This window comes from Pygoscelis adeliae, unplaced genomic scaffold (genome assembly GCF_000699105.1).
Source record: "Pygoscelis adeliae isolate BGI_AS28 unplaced genomic scaffold, ASM69910v1 Scaffold267, whole genome shotgun sequence".
NCBI lineage: Eukaryota > Metazoa > Chordata > Aves > Sphenisciformes > Spheniscidae > Pygoscelis > Pygoscelis adeliae.
In genome coordinates this window covers 112,008-128,633 of record NW_008825150.1, presented here as the reverse complement: position 1 = coordinate 128,633, position 16,626 = coordinate 112,008, and the positions used below count along the sequence as shown (strand labels likewise).

General features: G+C 38.1%; 1 protein-coding gene across 1 annotated transcript in view; it reads right to left on the bottom strand.

Annotated features, from left to right (window-relative positions):
- COG5 (component of oligomeric golgi complex 5) overlaps nucleotides 1-16,472 on the bottom strand; it is a 193,646-nt gene extending 177,174 nt beyond the window's left edge. Inside the window, exons 1-6 of the mRNA XM_009328367.1 lie at nucleotides 16,466-16,472; nucleotides 15,794-15,933; nucleotides 14,957-15,014; nucleotides 11,739-11,793; nucleotides 11,569-11,638; nucleotides 6,387-6,507 (exon numbers count right to left, since the gene is read on the bottom strand). Coding sequence (XP_009326642.1) covers nucleotides 6,387-6,507; nucleotides 11,569-11,638; nucleotides 11,739-11,793; nucleotides 14,957-15,014; nucleotides 15,794-15,933; nucleotides 16,466-16,472 — 451 coding nt within the window. The remainder of the gene's footprint in view (nucleotides 1-6,386; nucleotides 6,508-11,568; nucleotides 11,639-11,738; nucleotides 11,794-14,956; nucleotides 15,015-15,793; nucleotides 15,934-16,465) is intronic.
- Nucleotides 16,473-16,626: the final 154 nt, after the last annotated feature.

Below are 16,626 nucleotides of genomic sequence, written 5' to 3'. Positions count from 1 at the left end.
AACTATTTATTGCTAGAACTTTGCACTTGTCTGGAAGAGAAATGAAATCAGTTCAGCTAAGACATATCTCCAATTTGCCAAGAATATTCTTCATTCTAATCCTATTTTCCAACATACTTTCCATTCTTCTCTCCTTGATTATTACTTGTAAATTTAATAAGGATATACCATATTACATCACTCAAATCATTAATGAAAACACGAGCCAGCTGCAGAACACATTTCAACAAAACGCCACTTGATATATTGCTGGGCAACAGTGAACAACCGATGACGACTTTTGGGGTACGGCTTTCTCAAAACTTCTGCATTCATTGCAGAACATTTTCATCTGGATTACATTGCTGATCCTGCTAGTGTGAGAAGGTGTCAAGAGCCCTATTAAAATCAAACCACAAGACAAACATTGATGTCTCTAGTTCTAAGACCTGTTATGCTGCTAACAAAGAAAATGTGGTTGGTTAAACAGGATTCATTCTTGATAAATCTATGTGGCCTACTGTTTAATAGCACTTTTATATTCTAGACTCCTACAAATAGTATTTTTGTTCTAGAGTTTCTTTGCTTATGGAAGTCAAGTTAGTTTAAGCTGTCTAAATAAAAGAAGAGTCAGTGAGTTCTATTTTCAATAAAGCAAGCTCTCCTGTCTTCTGGAATCTCATCTCTCTCCCCAGGAGTTCCCAAAGATAATCACTAAGAACAATGAGATTACTCTGAAAAGCAGTTGCGATACATTAGGATGAATATAGGTATTGTTTATATTTATTTTTATTAATATTAACATATATACATATGCACACAAAGGAACACATTCTCCTTTCTGTGGAATAGGTCCATGTTTTAACAGCAACAGAGAAAAAGAAGAGGAAAAAGTAGACTTCTCAGATTTAAAATATTTGGAAAGATTTTGCTCTACTTAATGTCATAAGCAATTTCAAAGATGGGGAAAACACAGACCATGTGACATTACTACAATACATAACTACAAGAACTAAGTGTAAAAAGAAACAGTGAATTTTCACAAAGAAATTTAATTCTCTCCCTCTATCAAGCATTATTTTGTATTACTGTATGACACAAACTGGGTGACAGCAGATGTAACACTATAGATAACTTCACAGTCTTTACAATGGTGTTCCCTTCCAGTGGAAACTCCAGGGTACTACATGTAGTAGGAATACTAGAAAAGCACACTGAAACAGAGAAACCTCAATACTGGATGAAGACAAGGTCCCACCAAAGCAATTCCCATTAAGGCAGGCAGACAAGAGGTCATTTTCCTCCTCCCATTTCCCCTAATTTTTATTCTAACAGATATATCGGCTATATCCAGGCTTTTTGGTGTTTAAATGATATCATGACACGTTTTGTCTACTTTAGAAAGGCACTAAGTCAAATTTTTTCTAGCCTCCACATGAGAATTTTTCAGGCCCAAGATCACTGTCACCTTTGTGCGGATGTCACTAGTTCTGGAGTGTACTTTAGGAGACGGGGCTACCACCACCTACATTATGCCAGCTACAAGGAGGCTTTCCAGGCATAGCCAAAAAAGGTCTTTCAAATTATATTTCACCTAGTATCATGCATATCCTCACTAATTTCCATTTTCTCCATCCAAGCTACACATCTTCACAAGTATCATCAAAATTGAGCTGTATTTCTTTGAATTTCCCTTGTCTTCTATTGTCATGTTAAGCCTAAATAACTGCCATGTGTAAGCCTTGCTCCCTCTTCATGAAGAACACAATACATATGTAGGGTTTTCTCCATTTTAGCTAGATTTCTGTAACTGACAATATTTTGCCTTTTCTCTAGTAAGGTCATAGTCCTATCTTCCTCCATCCTCTCTTCTCATAAGTTACACGGAAGGTAGTATTGCCCTGGAGCAGATTCTGTATTGAAGACACCCAAAAACGTATTTCAATAGACTCCTTCCCCTTCATTTTATGGCTGCACAGCTTAGTCACAGACTAACTCTGAGTTTACAAAAGCAAAACTATGGCTGCTGTGAGAGCATGCCTACAAATATTATATGCTCACAAGGTCATTCAAGCAAATAAATTCACTTGCTGTGAAATAAATTATAATACAACCATATACAGAGACTAGAAGTTTATTATAATTAAAAGAAGTCTAGGCATTTATATGAATAATGACGACATCTGTTATAGGTATTTAACAAGCAAAAGATATAAATCCTTTGCTGTCCAGAGCTAGCTCTGTAACTGATAGATGGAATTAACAACCTGTCCACAGTCAAGCTAGCCTTTCACTGCACAACTAAGAATTTTTTTCATCTTCATCGTATCAGTTACTGGCCACTGTGACTGACAGCAATTTCTGCATACCCACATAGAAGACAGCGGATTTTTTAATACCTGCAGAATTCCTTCCATGAAAGGGAACTGTATGTAGCGTACCATTTTCTTGTCACATTCTATTGTTTAAATCTGATCAGGAATGTTTCTTTTTCACTTTATAAAATATTTGTATTAAAATATCACCAAGAAGCGCAGTCAGGGCATGTAATACGCTGCATTAGGCACTGTGCAACATCTGAATATGCCGCTTGCTTTACCCATCTATACACTGAATTGGATTGTATAATATGAAGAATCATTGCTAGAGAAGCAGCTAATAGCTTATTCAATGGACTATCACAGTTCTGTTTCTACTTTGCCAGAGAACCCAAAGAAGTGTGTTGGGAGGTGGAGGAGTTGCAGAAGAAAGTTTGGGGTTGGTTTTTTTTTATATATATATATATTCATATATACACACACACATATTAATCACATTTAATCTCTAGAAATTACAGAGTGGATTCAGTTTTTCTTTTTACTGTCCCAAAGTGGGAGGTTGATTTCAAAGAATGTGAAAGTCCAACACAGAGGAATTTTAGATCTACTTTAGCTTTAAGTAGAGATCTCAGTGAAAATATTACCAAATGCTTTCAGAGTGAAGTTCCTAACATCATCCACTGAAGCTGGAGATCTGCAGACTACTAGCAACTTAACAAAGTGTCCAATAAAAAAAAAACCCTTCTCAGTAAAAGCTACTGTTTCTTGTAGTTCCTCTGATTGACCCGTATTTCTATCTAATTCCAAGATTTTATATTTTTATCATATCTTTTCCCATCACTGCAAAATAAACTTCAAGACACATCTAAGTAAAAGCTGTAAGTGAACTAACATAGATTTGCTGAGGAAATATATGTTGAATACATATACCTAAACAGGCACACACACGTTTGTGTCCCCCAAACATACACACAGAGTATAACAGTACATAAAAATAAATGGCCAGTTATCCCAAGATTCCACCCAGAATAACCTATAAGCAATAAAAGGTATATTATGTCATAGAAAGTGCAAAGCTTTCACAGTGATATCACAGTGCTGCTGATTTCAACAAAGCAGAAATTATATTGTACCACATGTACAACAGAAAGGTAACAAACAACAGGAAGAATTTTTCCCTGAATGAGAGCTGAAAGGGATATTCAGAAATACCTGGCTAAAAACACAAATTACTATTAATCTTGGCCATGATCCCCAATTCAAAAGCAAGCCTCCATGATGCAGAGCTCCCTGTCCAATACCAGGCTTTCACACCACTCATGTCTACCGCCTATTTACTACCATCAGATATTGTAGTACTTCCCAAGCCGTCCCAAAGCTTTCCTATCTCACCACCGAATAACCAGTGCCCAGTGTCTGTTCCCCATGCTTCCCACCCTCCCAACGCCACAGAGCACTACATCACACTTCCCATCTTTCTGAAGCACAGCATTTCCACAACCTCACCCCAAGTCCTGCTCACCTGCTCCACGCCACCACCACCTCCACCCTACATCTGCCACACAGCCCAATGCTTTCCAAGGCCAGAAAGCATGGCCATGGTGCTTCCCCAGCCATACTCCAAAATCCAGCCTCTGTGCAACACACCACCTTCCCACTGATTCCCACTGCAGTACCCTGAAACGTGTTCACTCCAGCCACTGCGCACTCTCCTCCCCTCTGAACAGAGCTACCCCATAGCCAGTAAGCCACCACCTCATCACACAGGACAGACACCTCCAGTCCACCACTCCTCAGTGGGGTGTTCCCACCCACTCGGGTGCTGGGCGTCATGGCCAGCGGGGAGGCAGTAAGAATTCAGACCAGCCAAGGTGGGCAGCAGAGTATAACAAAGAGCAGATAGCCAAAAGAGGAGGGAGGGATGCAGATGGAGACATAAGAGAGAAGAAAGGAAGAGATACCAGGAAAAGAGAGGGAGAGAGAAATGACAGTAGACAAGGGATTTTACCTGGCCATAAACCATCCAGAATTAAGGATTAATTAAGGATTAAATTAAGGACCACAAGCCTTGGCTCCCCCCCCTACGGACTGTAGGATGAAACTCAAAAGGGCTTCCTAAGGGGACACGTTTCCCTTCATCTTTAACAACAATAATTACCCAGACTTTTCTAAGCTTCAGGAAAAGACCAAGTATTTGAAAACAAGAAACTCAAAAAACTGTGACACTTTACAGAAGAAAGTGGAAGTTCTTTTTTAAAATGGTGAAAGAAAAAAAAAAAAGAGGAAGGACAGCAATAAAAGGCATTTTCTTTAAAAGAAAGAAATCCTAAAAATGACACAAGATAAACATCTCAGATTTTACCATTAAATTGTACTAATTATTTGAATAGGATCTACCATTCAGATTAATCCCACAAGACTTGTAATTCAGGTAGTTAAAAGACAGTATTACTTTATATATCCGGAAGATGTGAGGGGAGACCAAAATGGAAAGAAAATGAAAAATTAGAAAAAATAGCAAATTACAAAAAATATTCAACTTAGAATGCTACAATTGCTTAAGTGCTTCAGTCAAACTGATATACTAAATGAATACAACAACTTTGCAACACAGCATCTGCTAATTATAAGACTAAGTCACTGTCTAATAATTTTTTTATTACACAGTATAAAAAGAGCAGTAGTGACAAATATACCTCAGGATGATTCTGAATGTTTGATAGTTCGGCCCTCCCACAACCTATTTTTGGAAGCCAAAATTTGAATACCATTAAACTAAAGGAGAAACAGCTGGCAAGATACCATATAGAACTGTCGTGGTTTAACCCCAGTTGGCAACTGAGCACCACGCAGCCGCTCGCTCACCCCCCCACCAGTGGGATGGGGGAGAGAATTGGAAGGGTAAAAGTGAGAAAACTCGTGGGTTGAGATAAAAACAGTTTAATAGGTAGAGCAACAGTCACGCACGCAAGCAAAGCAAAACAAAGGAATTAATTCACTACTTCCCATCGGCAGGCAGATGTTCAGCTGTCTCCAGGAAAGCAGGGCTCCCTCACGTGTAACGGTGACTTGGGAAGACAAACAGCACCACTCCAAACATCCCCCCTTCCTTCTTCTTCCCCCAGCTTTTATATACTGAGCATGATGTCACATGGTATGGAATGTCACATGGTATGGGATATCCCATTGGCCAGTTTGGGTCAGCTGTCCTGGCTGTGCCCCCACCCAGCTTCTTGTGTTCCTCCAGCCTTCTCAGTTGGTAGAGCATGGGAAGTTGGAAAGTCCTTGACTAGTATAAACACTACCTAGCAACAACTGAAAACATCAATGTGTTATCAACATTGTTCTCACCCTAAATCCAAAGCACAGCACTGTACCAGCTACTAGGAAGGAAATTAACTCTATCCCTGCTGAAACCAGGACAACAACACCAGTGACTGATCTCCAAGACTAATGGGATGTTCCTCACTGCATCCTGCAGCACGGTGTGGAAGTAGGCAAGCTAGCTCAAGTACAGAAAACAGTCTAGCAACATAACATGAGCTTCATGAGAACTATTTCATCATTCTTCCTAGAAGCCAATAATATACAAGGTAAATTAGTCACTACTGCAGCAGAATGCTTCCAGTATCTGAATTAGGTTAGGTATCTGTATATCGTATCACATACGGCTTTCATAAAGGTCGCAGGGCCAATAACTTTCTTTTAGGATTTAAACAGTAATTCAAACTATGCCTTATTGCAGTGCAATGTCTTCCAAAAGCTAAATATATACCTCCTGCCTCTGAAGGCGTTTTATACAAACACAAACCAATAAGAAATTGCTTCACAAAAAAAATGTTGCCCAGAAGAACACAAGTTATTATCATAGAATTTTCATGTTATTAAATACTTTTATCTACAGAAGTCATATGAAAAAATTGAAGGTACTATTGAGTTCTGTCCATACTATTTCTCAATTCAAAGTAGACAGCAAGAACCATAGTAAAAAGTTTTGAGGGTTTTTCTTTGTTTTTTAAGTCAAACACTAGTGTGAGTCATACCAGTGCAAGCTAAAAATGCCTCTAAAAGTAACTAAGAAGGACTCACCAAGTTCATTGAGACTCTGGGCAGCTTTTGTTATCTCTCTGCTTCCTCCTTGCAGTTGTCCTTGAAGTCTCTTACTGAGATACAAGATGCGTATTATCCTCCGCAGCAAGTCACAGGCAGCCTGCAGAGAAATCATAGCATTAAGGGGATATTATCAGTACATTACGATCACATAGTATTAGGCCTCAAATATGGAAATATTTTAACCAAAAAAGGAAATATGAATGTGAATAAAACCAAGGAACTTTAGAACACTGAAATCCCTTTTTTCAGAATTTTTAACATGATTTTATGCAATATAGACCAATACTTTCAAAAGCTAGTAATAACATTCACAGAGATTATGAGATTACGCTGTCATTACTAGTAAAAAAAAAAGGAAACTCAGAACCCTATGACAGAGACATGTTCTATTTCTAAGTAGAAGTGAGCTTTATTTTACATTGTGCATCTCTCCTCAATATTCCTCCCCTCTGCAAGCTTTAGTAAAATTAAGAAGTTGGCCTTGCCAATCAAATATTGAGCCGAACAGTTCACATTCTTTCATAGGTTTATTAAAATACATGGCGTTCTTGGCTAAAAATTAAGAATATGGATGCATATATAAATTTTCAGGAAACATATTTCTCTATGTTTTTGTTAGCATCCATTTAGGAAAAAAGGCATTGCTGACATCTGAATCAAACATACTAGTTTCGTAATTTTTCACTCAACAAAGATCTTGAAACGGGTTTTCTCCTTCTACGCAGTAAATAATAGAGACAGAGAAACAGTAAGAGTTACATCAAGTGTAGACTTCCTCTGGGGCTGGATTGGGTCAGTGGGGCTAGGAAGTACATGCTACGGGAGAAGCAGCGTTCTGGAGTGGGTAACATCTAAACTAGAATTCAGAAATGCAATTCAGGAGAAGGTAAAAAGTGTGGGGATTTCAGTACAATCACAGGTGCAGTCCATCATCTGCAATCAGATTAACAAGAGAGGTAAATGAGAAATTTGGAACAAGTAAGACATAGTTGTTCTGAGGTATTTCCCCTGGTACTGAAGACAAAGCCTCCTGAAATATTTACCTTACGGATATCAAAATTAAATTAAAATTACTTTAAAAAATATTTAATATCTGACAGACTTTGAATGCCTTTTTTAGACTCAAGTTAATGTCTTGAAAACTAATGTTAAAGTACACATATGAAAACATACACGTGAGTCATTTCAACCAACACTCGGTGGACTGCACAACTTGTCAGTCTCTTCCCTATGCCAGCATAAACCAATCAAAACACAAACATTTATAGTTTAATTTTATTAAACATCTAGACAAAACAAAAAGGAAAAATCAGAAAAAGCCCCACTGAGGCAAATCACTGAAAGCACAGTTACTCTCGCTGCTTTTGGCTCTGTATCACGTAAGTCTGAAGTGCAAGTTTCCTAAGCATTCTAAGGCAACTTAACCACATGATTTCTATTACCATTAGTGAGAACCAAGTGGGGCTTATCCTACTTTGAGAGATTAACGTATTAGTTTTTATTAATTCATTTCTTTAATTAGAAAAATCTTGATTGACATATCACTTTCATATCTGTGAACTAAATTTCTGCAAGATGAACCAAAAATAGCTTTTTATATAGTGCACTGTGCTTCGCCAAATAAGAGGGCATAGTATTACTACTTTGCTTTCAAATTCAATTACTCTCTAATCCAATTGTGTACCTCTGGCTAATGTTTTCCCCTAGGAATTCAACTTCAGTTATCTTCTGACCATCTTTTACTTTACATGCCAAAAGATTATTTCTTTTTCATTTGATTGTTGCTCATTATCTCCTATCCCAAGAAACAATCTTTTAAAAGGACTATCAAACTGAGTAAGGGATGGGCAAAGTTACATTTAGATACGGGAGCAAAAAAAGTTTTAACTTCTGGCCTTGTGAATTAGAAGGAAGGAGAAAAATCCAAAGACACTGAAGATGCACTCGTAACTTCACAACTGCATTGTGCCCTTGACAAAGATTCTGTTTCACCCAAGTATTTCCATTTACATGAGTTGTTCAACTTAATAAAACTCCCAATCTCTGTGAAAGAATGCAATATATAAGGAACGTGTAACAGAAATAAAAAATTTTATCTAATAGTGGAGTTGTTCACAGATGCTAGATCTTCTAACCTGACCACCTGCATAACAGAAGTTTGAATTAATTCAGGAAACATTCCCTTCCTGAGTTCATATAGTATGCTTTTCGAAAGGAGATGCTTTCATCGAAGAAGGAATTAATTCCACTGTTCAAGCAAGAATTAATTTGGAAAAGGCCAGTGCCCTGAGTTGGTCCCAGTGGTTTTAGTAAAATTAAAAATAAAACCCAATTTTTCTGGAGATTACATGTTAGTTATCTCCTGAAATTTAAAGCAACATATCAATACTAACAGACATTATTACTACAATTCGAGCAATCAAATACCCTCTTACTCTTAATCTCAAGTTAAGAAATTATTGAAAGAAGACTTAATTATAAAGAGAGGACCACTTGAAAATGTGCCGGTGCGTAGCTCATACATGCAATTGCATATACCTGCTAGATCACAATGTAATTGAATGTATATATAACAGAAACCTGAAGAAAGATGAGACAGTCCACTATCTTCAGACTACATTTACTATTTAGTTATGGTAGCACCTGGATGAAGTCTGCTACTGGTGAATATTTTAAAGAAAGAATAACTTTAAAATACAGCATGATTATTTTTCTGAAAGGTTTTAAAAATTTGGCTCTTATAAGTATTTTTAAACACTGAGATATCTGAAATTAAGAGAACATGTAGAAACACTTGGTTAAACAGAGCTGCACAGAAAATAACCCTCTGAAAGACAAACTCTGCCTATATATTTCAGCTGTTAACTATTCCCATTTAGCTTGTGATCTACTACGGAAAGGCTCAGAAGAGGACAGTATGATTTAAAGAAGGAAGTAAGCTTTGTGAATCTGCCGCTCCCTTGGGATGCCGTAAAGCTCTAAGAGCAGAGCAAGACATAATATACATAAGCACACAGCAGAGGTTTAGAATTCAGGACTAGATTTGAAGTTTGACAATGAATTTGCAGTGAGAATGTTTATGAAAAAGCCAGACTATATTAAAAACAATTAAGGATGGCAAAATCCAGCTTCATGCAAGCCAAATATTCCTTCAGTTTGTGAGCAGTCCCACAGCAATCAATGTAGAAGCACTAAAATAATACCATCATGAGTACAAGAGGCCCTTAAACACCACACCAGTTCAGCAAAACATACCTGCCAACCCTACAGGTTTTGACAGAGAGCAACCTCTGTTATCAGTCATCTACCTTTTTCTACTTATTCTACCAACTGTACATCAACCGATAAAATTAGCAAGTTTGAAAGTGTCCCATGTCACAAGTCTTGCATTTGGGAGCAATTTCATGTCCTAAGCCCTGCCACTGCTGGGAAGTGAATTGTTTGCTGTGCTGTTGCCTGCCCTTCCTGAACAAACAAGGCAGCCAGGTAAAGAGACACAACAGCAGTGCATCTTGGGGAGGCAGGAGGGTTGAAATTTCAAAGGCCTATTGACTCAACTCTTCCTAAGTCCAGCTTCATCTCATAATTCAGGTGTCCTGACCCTCAACTCCTCCCAGCAGTGTAGTGCAACATAAAGCACTCGCTATGTATCTGCCGACAGCAGCTCTTGTGCTGAGAACGGACTCTCACTGGCAGAGACACTGGAATCATCATTCTTCTTTCTACACTGAGGTAAGTGGATTTGGATGCTAGGAAGGGTAGCCTAGCAGGCTCCCCTTACCCTGCACCTCTTTTTTCTGACTTAGAGCCAAGAAAAACCAGATATTACAAATTCCCTGGCACAGGCTGAGTAATGCTGCTTTCACAGCACAGGAAAATCCATGTAACCCTGCTACAGCAAAGGGGAAGAAAGAGCACCCAAGAAACATTTCCTAAGTTCAGGGACTCATTCTTCTCAGACATCCTTCTGCAGTTTGACTTTGTGTAAGGTCAGGGCAGAAATGATCTTCATCTTTAGCCCCAAATTCCCACAACCCTTTCTATAGCTGCAACATACATCAGAGAACAAAATAATCTGCACCTAAGCTGCCACATGGAAGTCATGGAAGTTTTGCCCAGTAGCATAAACAGTAACAGCTGGAGTTGAAAAGAACAGGAGAAGCAGCTGGACAAACCGGCTGAACAGCGTTAAGCGATTCGTCCTGCACCTGAAAGTAATGTAGAAAATAGTAGAACTTCAGCTGAGAGACTAGTGCAGCTGCTCCACCAGCCCCCAAACTAGAAAGTGCATGACAGTTTGCAGCTTCATCTACTCTGCTGTGCAACAGCAGTCACCCACAGATGGCAATCTACTTGAGTGCATATCCACAGCTCAAATTTCACCTACTAAAAGATAAGTTCCTAGTTCTGCAAAGCTAAGGTAAACTTGTGAAGACAAATAGTTCAAACAATAACTCATGAAACACTTGTGGATTTGGAGTTGTGTTGCTTTCCAAACCATAAACTGAATAGAATGCAGCTACATGACTAAAGATCTATGGAAGAGTTTTCAACTGTTATAAAATTAACAATGGAAGCGTTTTGACACTTATCTCACCATCACTGTGATGAGCTCTCTCCTACTGCTATCCTCTAACAGAGATCTACATTCTCTTGTAGACTCCACTTATATTCAAAAGACAGGGACAACTATGCATCTGGGCTTATAAAACTCCAGAACAACAATTGGCTCTGTAAGTTGCATCTTGACTATTTTGAAAGAATTAATTCCCGAACTCTTTACTAAGCTGCAGTTAAGCATGCATTAACTTAGAGGAGAAAAGCAACTTCTACACAATGATACCATAATATTAAATACCAAAATTACACAGAGTGATGAAAATTTAATTAATCTGTACTCAGATAACCCTTCCCTCCTCCCTCCATCTCTACAAAAACTCACTTAGCTAGTGCAAAGGTCAGCTACCTACTTTGCAATACAAAGCACTTCTCAGTAGCTCATGAAAGGACACACAAATACTGACTTTCATTGCAAAATACTGACAACGAACTACAGGCTACTGGAGTATGAAAATCCCACCCATGTCTGACAGTTGGGAAACAATTCAAAAACACATTCAAAAAGATTTTTTAAAAATACATTTTTAATAGAACTTACTTGAAGTTTTGCTAGCTGAGCGGTGCGAGACACTATTTTGTTGTAGGGGTCAACAATTTTGACTCTAATTCTAAAAATAAGAAAAGAAATTTATTTATAGCAGTATTAATAAATAACATAATAGAACAATTAAGAATTTATACTTTCTAATCGCATAATGAATGGCATACCTATCAACAGTACTTTGTAGAGCACCAATTCTAGTCTGCATCATTTGGAGGACACCTGCAAAATAAAGCAGATTTTTACATGGAACACTTGTCAATTACAGAAAGAACTATTCTTCAAATCTTAGTAACTACGGCAGACTACTTTAGCATAAAAAAACCAGTTTCCCCCTTTACAACAAAGCATTCAAACAGATTGAAATGAATAAAACACAGCATATTTGTGTGCACAGCATATCACAAATAAACCGAGCAGGTAATAGGTCACTTATTGAATGTTACGGAAAATGTATTGGTAAAGAACACAAACCTACAGAAGTATCACTCTGAAATTCATCATATGTTAAGTTTTAAATAATATTTAGAGCATGTTGCTTTCTAAGAGAACGATGATCAGGACTGCTGTTCAAAGGCATATAACCTGGTACAAACACCTGAACATGATATACAAAAATGGCACAACCTATTTAACACTATGTATTTAACATAGCGACTAGACAGTTCAGAGAAACCAACGAAGAGGACTGAGAAGATAACCAATTCTATTTCAAGGTTTTCTTCCTGTGCATAAACATCTTTAGCAAAAAGTAAGGTATCAATGTCATTGTGAGGTCATCTAATTTAGATTACAAACAGAGCAAACCCTAATCATGTTTGTTCCAGATTAGTTTGGCAAAGCAGCACAAAGCAAGCCCACAAGCATGCTTGTTCTTTCCTTGTTAAATTGCAAACAAAGTAGTCACGGGTAGCAGTCATTTTTGCAATATGGAATCAGCCTGCTGAGAATTTAATTAAGTTACACAAACCCAGGCCTATGAAATTGTTTTTGTTCCAGTTATTGTTAGCATTCTCAAACATACTACATTTTTGTAAAGCCCTGTTTACAAGCATGTCATCATTAAATTGGATAAAACTGCAATATGATACAGTAAAATGGAAGATAAACATAACTACTGCTAATAGTTTTATTCAGCTTGTCCTGTACTGGGACTGTATCTCACGTATTTTGTGTAAATATGCCAACTCCCATCTTCTCCGTATTTCAGAATTATTAACTTGGCTTAGTGACAGACTCAGGAGTTCTCTGACATTTATACATGGAGTGGTAGGCATGCAATTCTCACACATCAGAGGATGAAGATATGAGATACAGTGAAAAGTTGGCAAAATAGGCTGAATTTTCTACTCTACATTGCAATAATGGGGGAGGGCCAGTAGCATGACATTGCTGCAGCTATGACTGTGACATTGCTATAAAGCATACAGCAGTCCTCTTGCCAGAAGGCAGAATTAGGATGGGTGAAAAGGCAATCTACCCTCTCCATCTGCTGCAGAAGATACAGGATGATACTATTTAGCCTATCTTGAGCTAACAAGTAGCTCAAGATATCTATTGAGCTACCTACAGACAGAAAAGAGTATGTATACCAGATCAGTGTACCATTAAAAAAGTGCACAGGCCTAAAAAAGAAAGGACTTTACAAGCTGAGTGTATCAATTTGAAACGTTTAATGAGATTCACTTTCACACATCCAAATGATTTTGCATGCTGTGAATTAGCTCCATAATCTTCACTTGCTAACTTTCTTGATAAAAATACCAAGAGCTATGTGTTTCTAACTTCATAATTAAAATTTCTATTGACATCCATCTTTTCTTTTTCTTATGAATCTTGGCTCAGTGTTTCTTCTACAGTGACCATATATCACATGCAGCACAAGCAGGGCAGAGATAAGAAAGTTTTGCAAAACTTAAAACATCATCTTTGTGTGCATACACTTTTGATTTTCCTGGCAACTGCAGGGTGAAGTTTCTACTGATGTCTCAAGTACCAAATACTTTTCAGGATTAGAACCTCTGCATGCTTCTCCTTCCCGCACACACAGAAAAGGCCTCTTAAAGAGCATAACCCTATGTAAATGGAAAAATTTCAACAAATTTGAGGTGCATTAGATTTTATTTTTACTTTGGGTTATTAGCTGTAAAACGCATTATTTACCACGCCTGCCTTATAGAAATGTTTTAGAACTGAATAGTTGTTTTGAAGTACTTCATTCTTTCCTCAGAGCAATTTCAGGAAGGAATGCCTTCAGAAGCAACCATGATTTCAGAAAACACAATTCCACTGAGCACAAATTGCTGAAGATCATGACTGGGAGGTATTTATCAATCACCAGATTGACTACAGATTCCTATCTACTTCTTATTTGGAGGATGAACGCAGATTCCAGTCTTCCTATGCTTAATTTTCCAACTGTTTAAAAAGCTATTCAGGAGCTACCATTGCTAGATTAAATAACCATTTCTTTATTTTTATAGCTATATGCAAATGATAACAATCAAATACTGTATCCAACAAGTTCCAAAGACTAAGGAGATACTATAACTGTCAGTAACCAGAAACTCTCTGGTTATGCCAAAACCTGGAAGCAGAAGAAGGAACAAAGATAAATTACTTAGCAAGTTAGAAAATGGAAGGGGAAAAGGGGATATGCTTGGATCCCATAGTATATGCAAATTAGCATGTTATAGAGGGAAATATCTTTCTGCGCAAAAAAAACCCAAAACCATATGAAGTTCCCAGCAAGTGACAAAGTGCAGAATGGCAGGTCTAATGACCTCCTGGCACAAGAACAATATGCCGCATCCATTTTTCTATACAGATTCAATGGTTCTTAAGTAAGGCCTTTGAAAGTCAGCAGCTTGTGTTAAAATCCAGATCCCAAACAGTGGAATAACACAAAGGTATGTATTTAACTTAGTAGCCCCTTACTAGGAGAAAAATATCTCAATGCAGTTAAGATTATGTGTTAAAGCCTTTTTGGTTAAGATTTGCAAACTTTGCAACACATGCATATGCAACATGCACAAACTTGGTACTTACGGCAACAGATATCAGCTAATGTTGCAACAATATTACGCTTATTTAGAAAAAAATATTAAAAGGTCAAAAAGACTTGATTGCTAAAGTTGCTCAGAACTGATTATCAAAATACGTTTTCCTATAAAGTAGTTACTCCAGAGAAGTATCAGCCAAATCTTCTCCCTGGAGCTCCATCTACTGACACCAAAGAAAAGCTGCCACATGTTACTCCTCAGAAGTAAGATCCATAGCCTTAACATTAGGGGCCAAAGTTGGCAGTGAATGACGTTCCCTGCACAGATATTAAAAGTGCTTCCTCCATTGTAAGAAGTAGCAAGCATAATATAACGGTATTTACCTTCCAGGGATTCAATTCCAGTTGCTTGGGCCAACAGGTCTTCATGTCTTGCAACAACCTTAAAAAAAACAGAATAGAGAAATCAACACAGAAAAACGGGGATGTGTGCCTGAAAGGAATAATAACATATAGAATCACAGAATAGTTTGGGTTGGAAGGGACCTTTAAAGGTCATCTAGTCCAACCCCCTATCCCTACATTAGGTAGACACAGGAAAAAGCAGCCACACCTTAAAGATGAAAGAGTTTTCAGAACACGTTTTAATTCACAAAAGCGGCAAGCTCAGAACGAGAACAGAGTCAGTAACTGCAGCGTAGTTGACATCTTAAAGCCAGCAGAGCAATCACATTTCAACACACCTTCACATATAATAATTGTAAATGTAAGCTTATAAATCACACAGTAATAACGTATATTCACATTTTTAATATTTTCTTTTCTATTTATGACATTTAGAAACCAGTTTCCAAAGAATTTACCAGTTGGGGCAGGGAGGAAGCAGGTTTTGAAACTACACACAAACTTAGCATGTGTTCTCACTGCAAGGTCCACTGTGGATTTGTGGTGTCTGCATAGATTTTTATGAAAAAGCCTTCTACTATCCAAACTCAAAAGCCCTTCTGAAGGTGTGGAGGTGTGTTAACATAGGTTATATCTGCCCAGCTAAAGCTAAGCCTTAGAGTTTAGGCTACTCTCCAGCACAGGATGAAAGATGCAAGTTAAATCACTCCCTATCCTCTCACAGTTGTCACCCCAAAACAGAGGCCAGCGTTTCTGATAGCTGACATGATCACTCAGAAAGAGTCAGGGTATATAACTGGTATGCTTTAAACTTACTTGTAAATGAAGCTCTTTATCCAACTGACTAATACCTTGGGCAAGTTTTGCTAGTTGCTCAGCTATCACAGCCTGATGGATGGACTGGGAAGTGTAAGCTTTCACATCAAAGTCTTCTCTGAAGAAGTCGGCATAACATTCTGAAAAAGATTTAGATTTTATTTTCATGCTTCAGAACAGTTAAATAATATCTATGGACCGAAAGCGTACAGTTCTCTGACCTTCAATTTCTCCAAATGTAACAGCATATGTTCTCTACATCACATAATATAAATGAGACACCTATTTGAGAGGAGACCACAATCAAGAGAAACAAGTTTGGAGCTGATGACTGGGGGGGAAGGGGGTTGTAAATGGTGAAAAAGACACACGTTTCTTTACTCCCCACAGCCTTTTCTTGAGTAGAATACACTAAAAAGTATCGATACCTTCTTCTTCAAACTTTACAGTGTAACTAGGGTGAGGCTGTTGAGATTGTACTCGTAATCAAACACACACCAGTCACCTTCAAATCGCTGAGGATCGAAGTGGCGTGAGACACGGCTTCATGAAATCATACTAGACTCTTACAACGGTATTGGCTTATAAAATACTAAATTAAGGAATGACACTGCAAGGATGATTTCAGATCAAGCAAGACCCGAGTTTCCAGGCAGCGCACGCTGGTATTACCAAGCATCTTCGTCTCTCCTTTCAGTGCACCGTTTTTCCCCTTTAGGAGCGAGCCACCACAGGTGCACACGCCACCTCGCAGGACCGCGCCATTAAGACCCCTCTGCCAGCACGGGAGGTCTCCTCCCGGAGGAGGGGAGCGCTCAGCTGGCGCGCAGCAC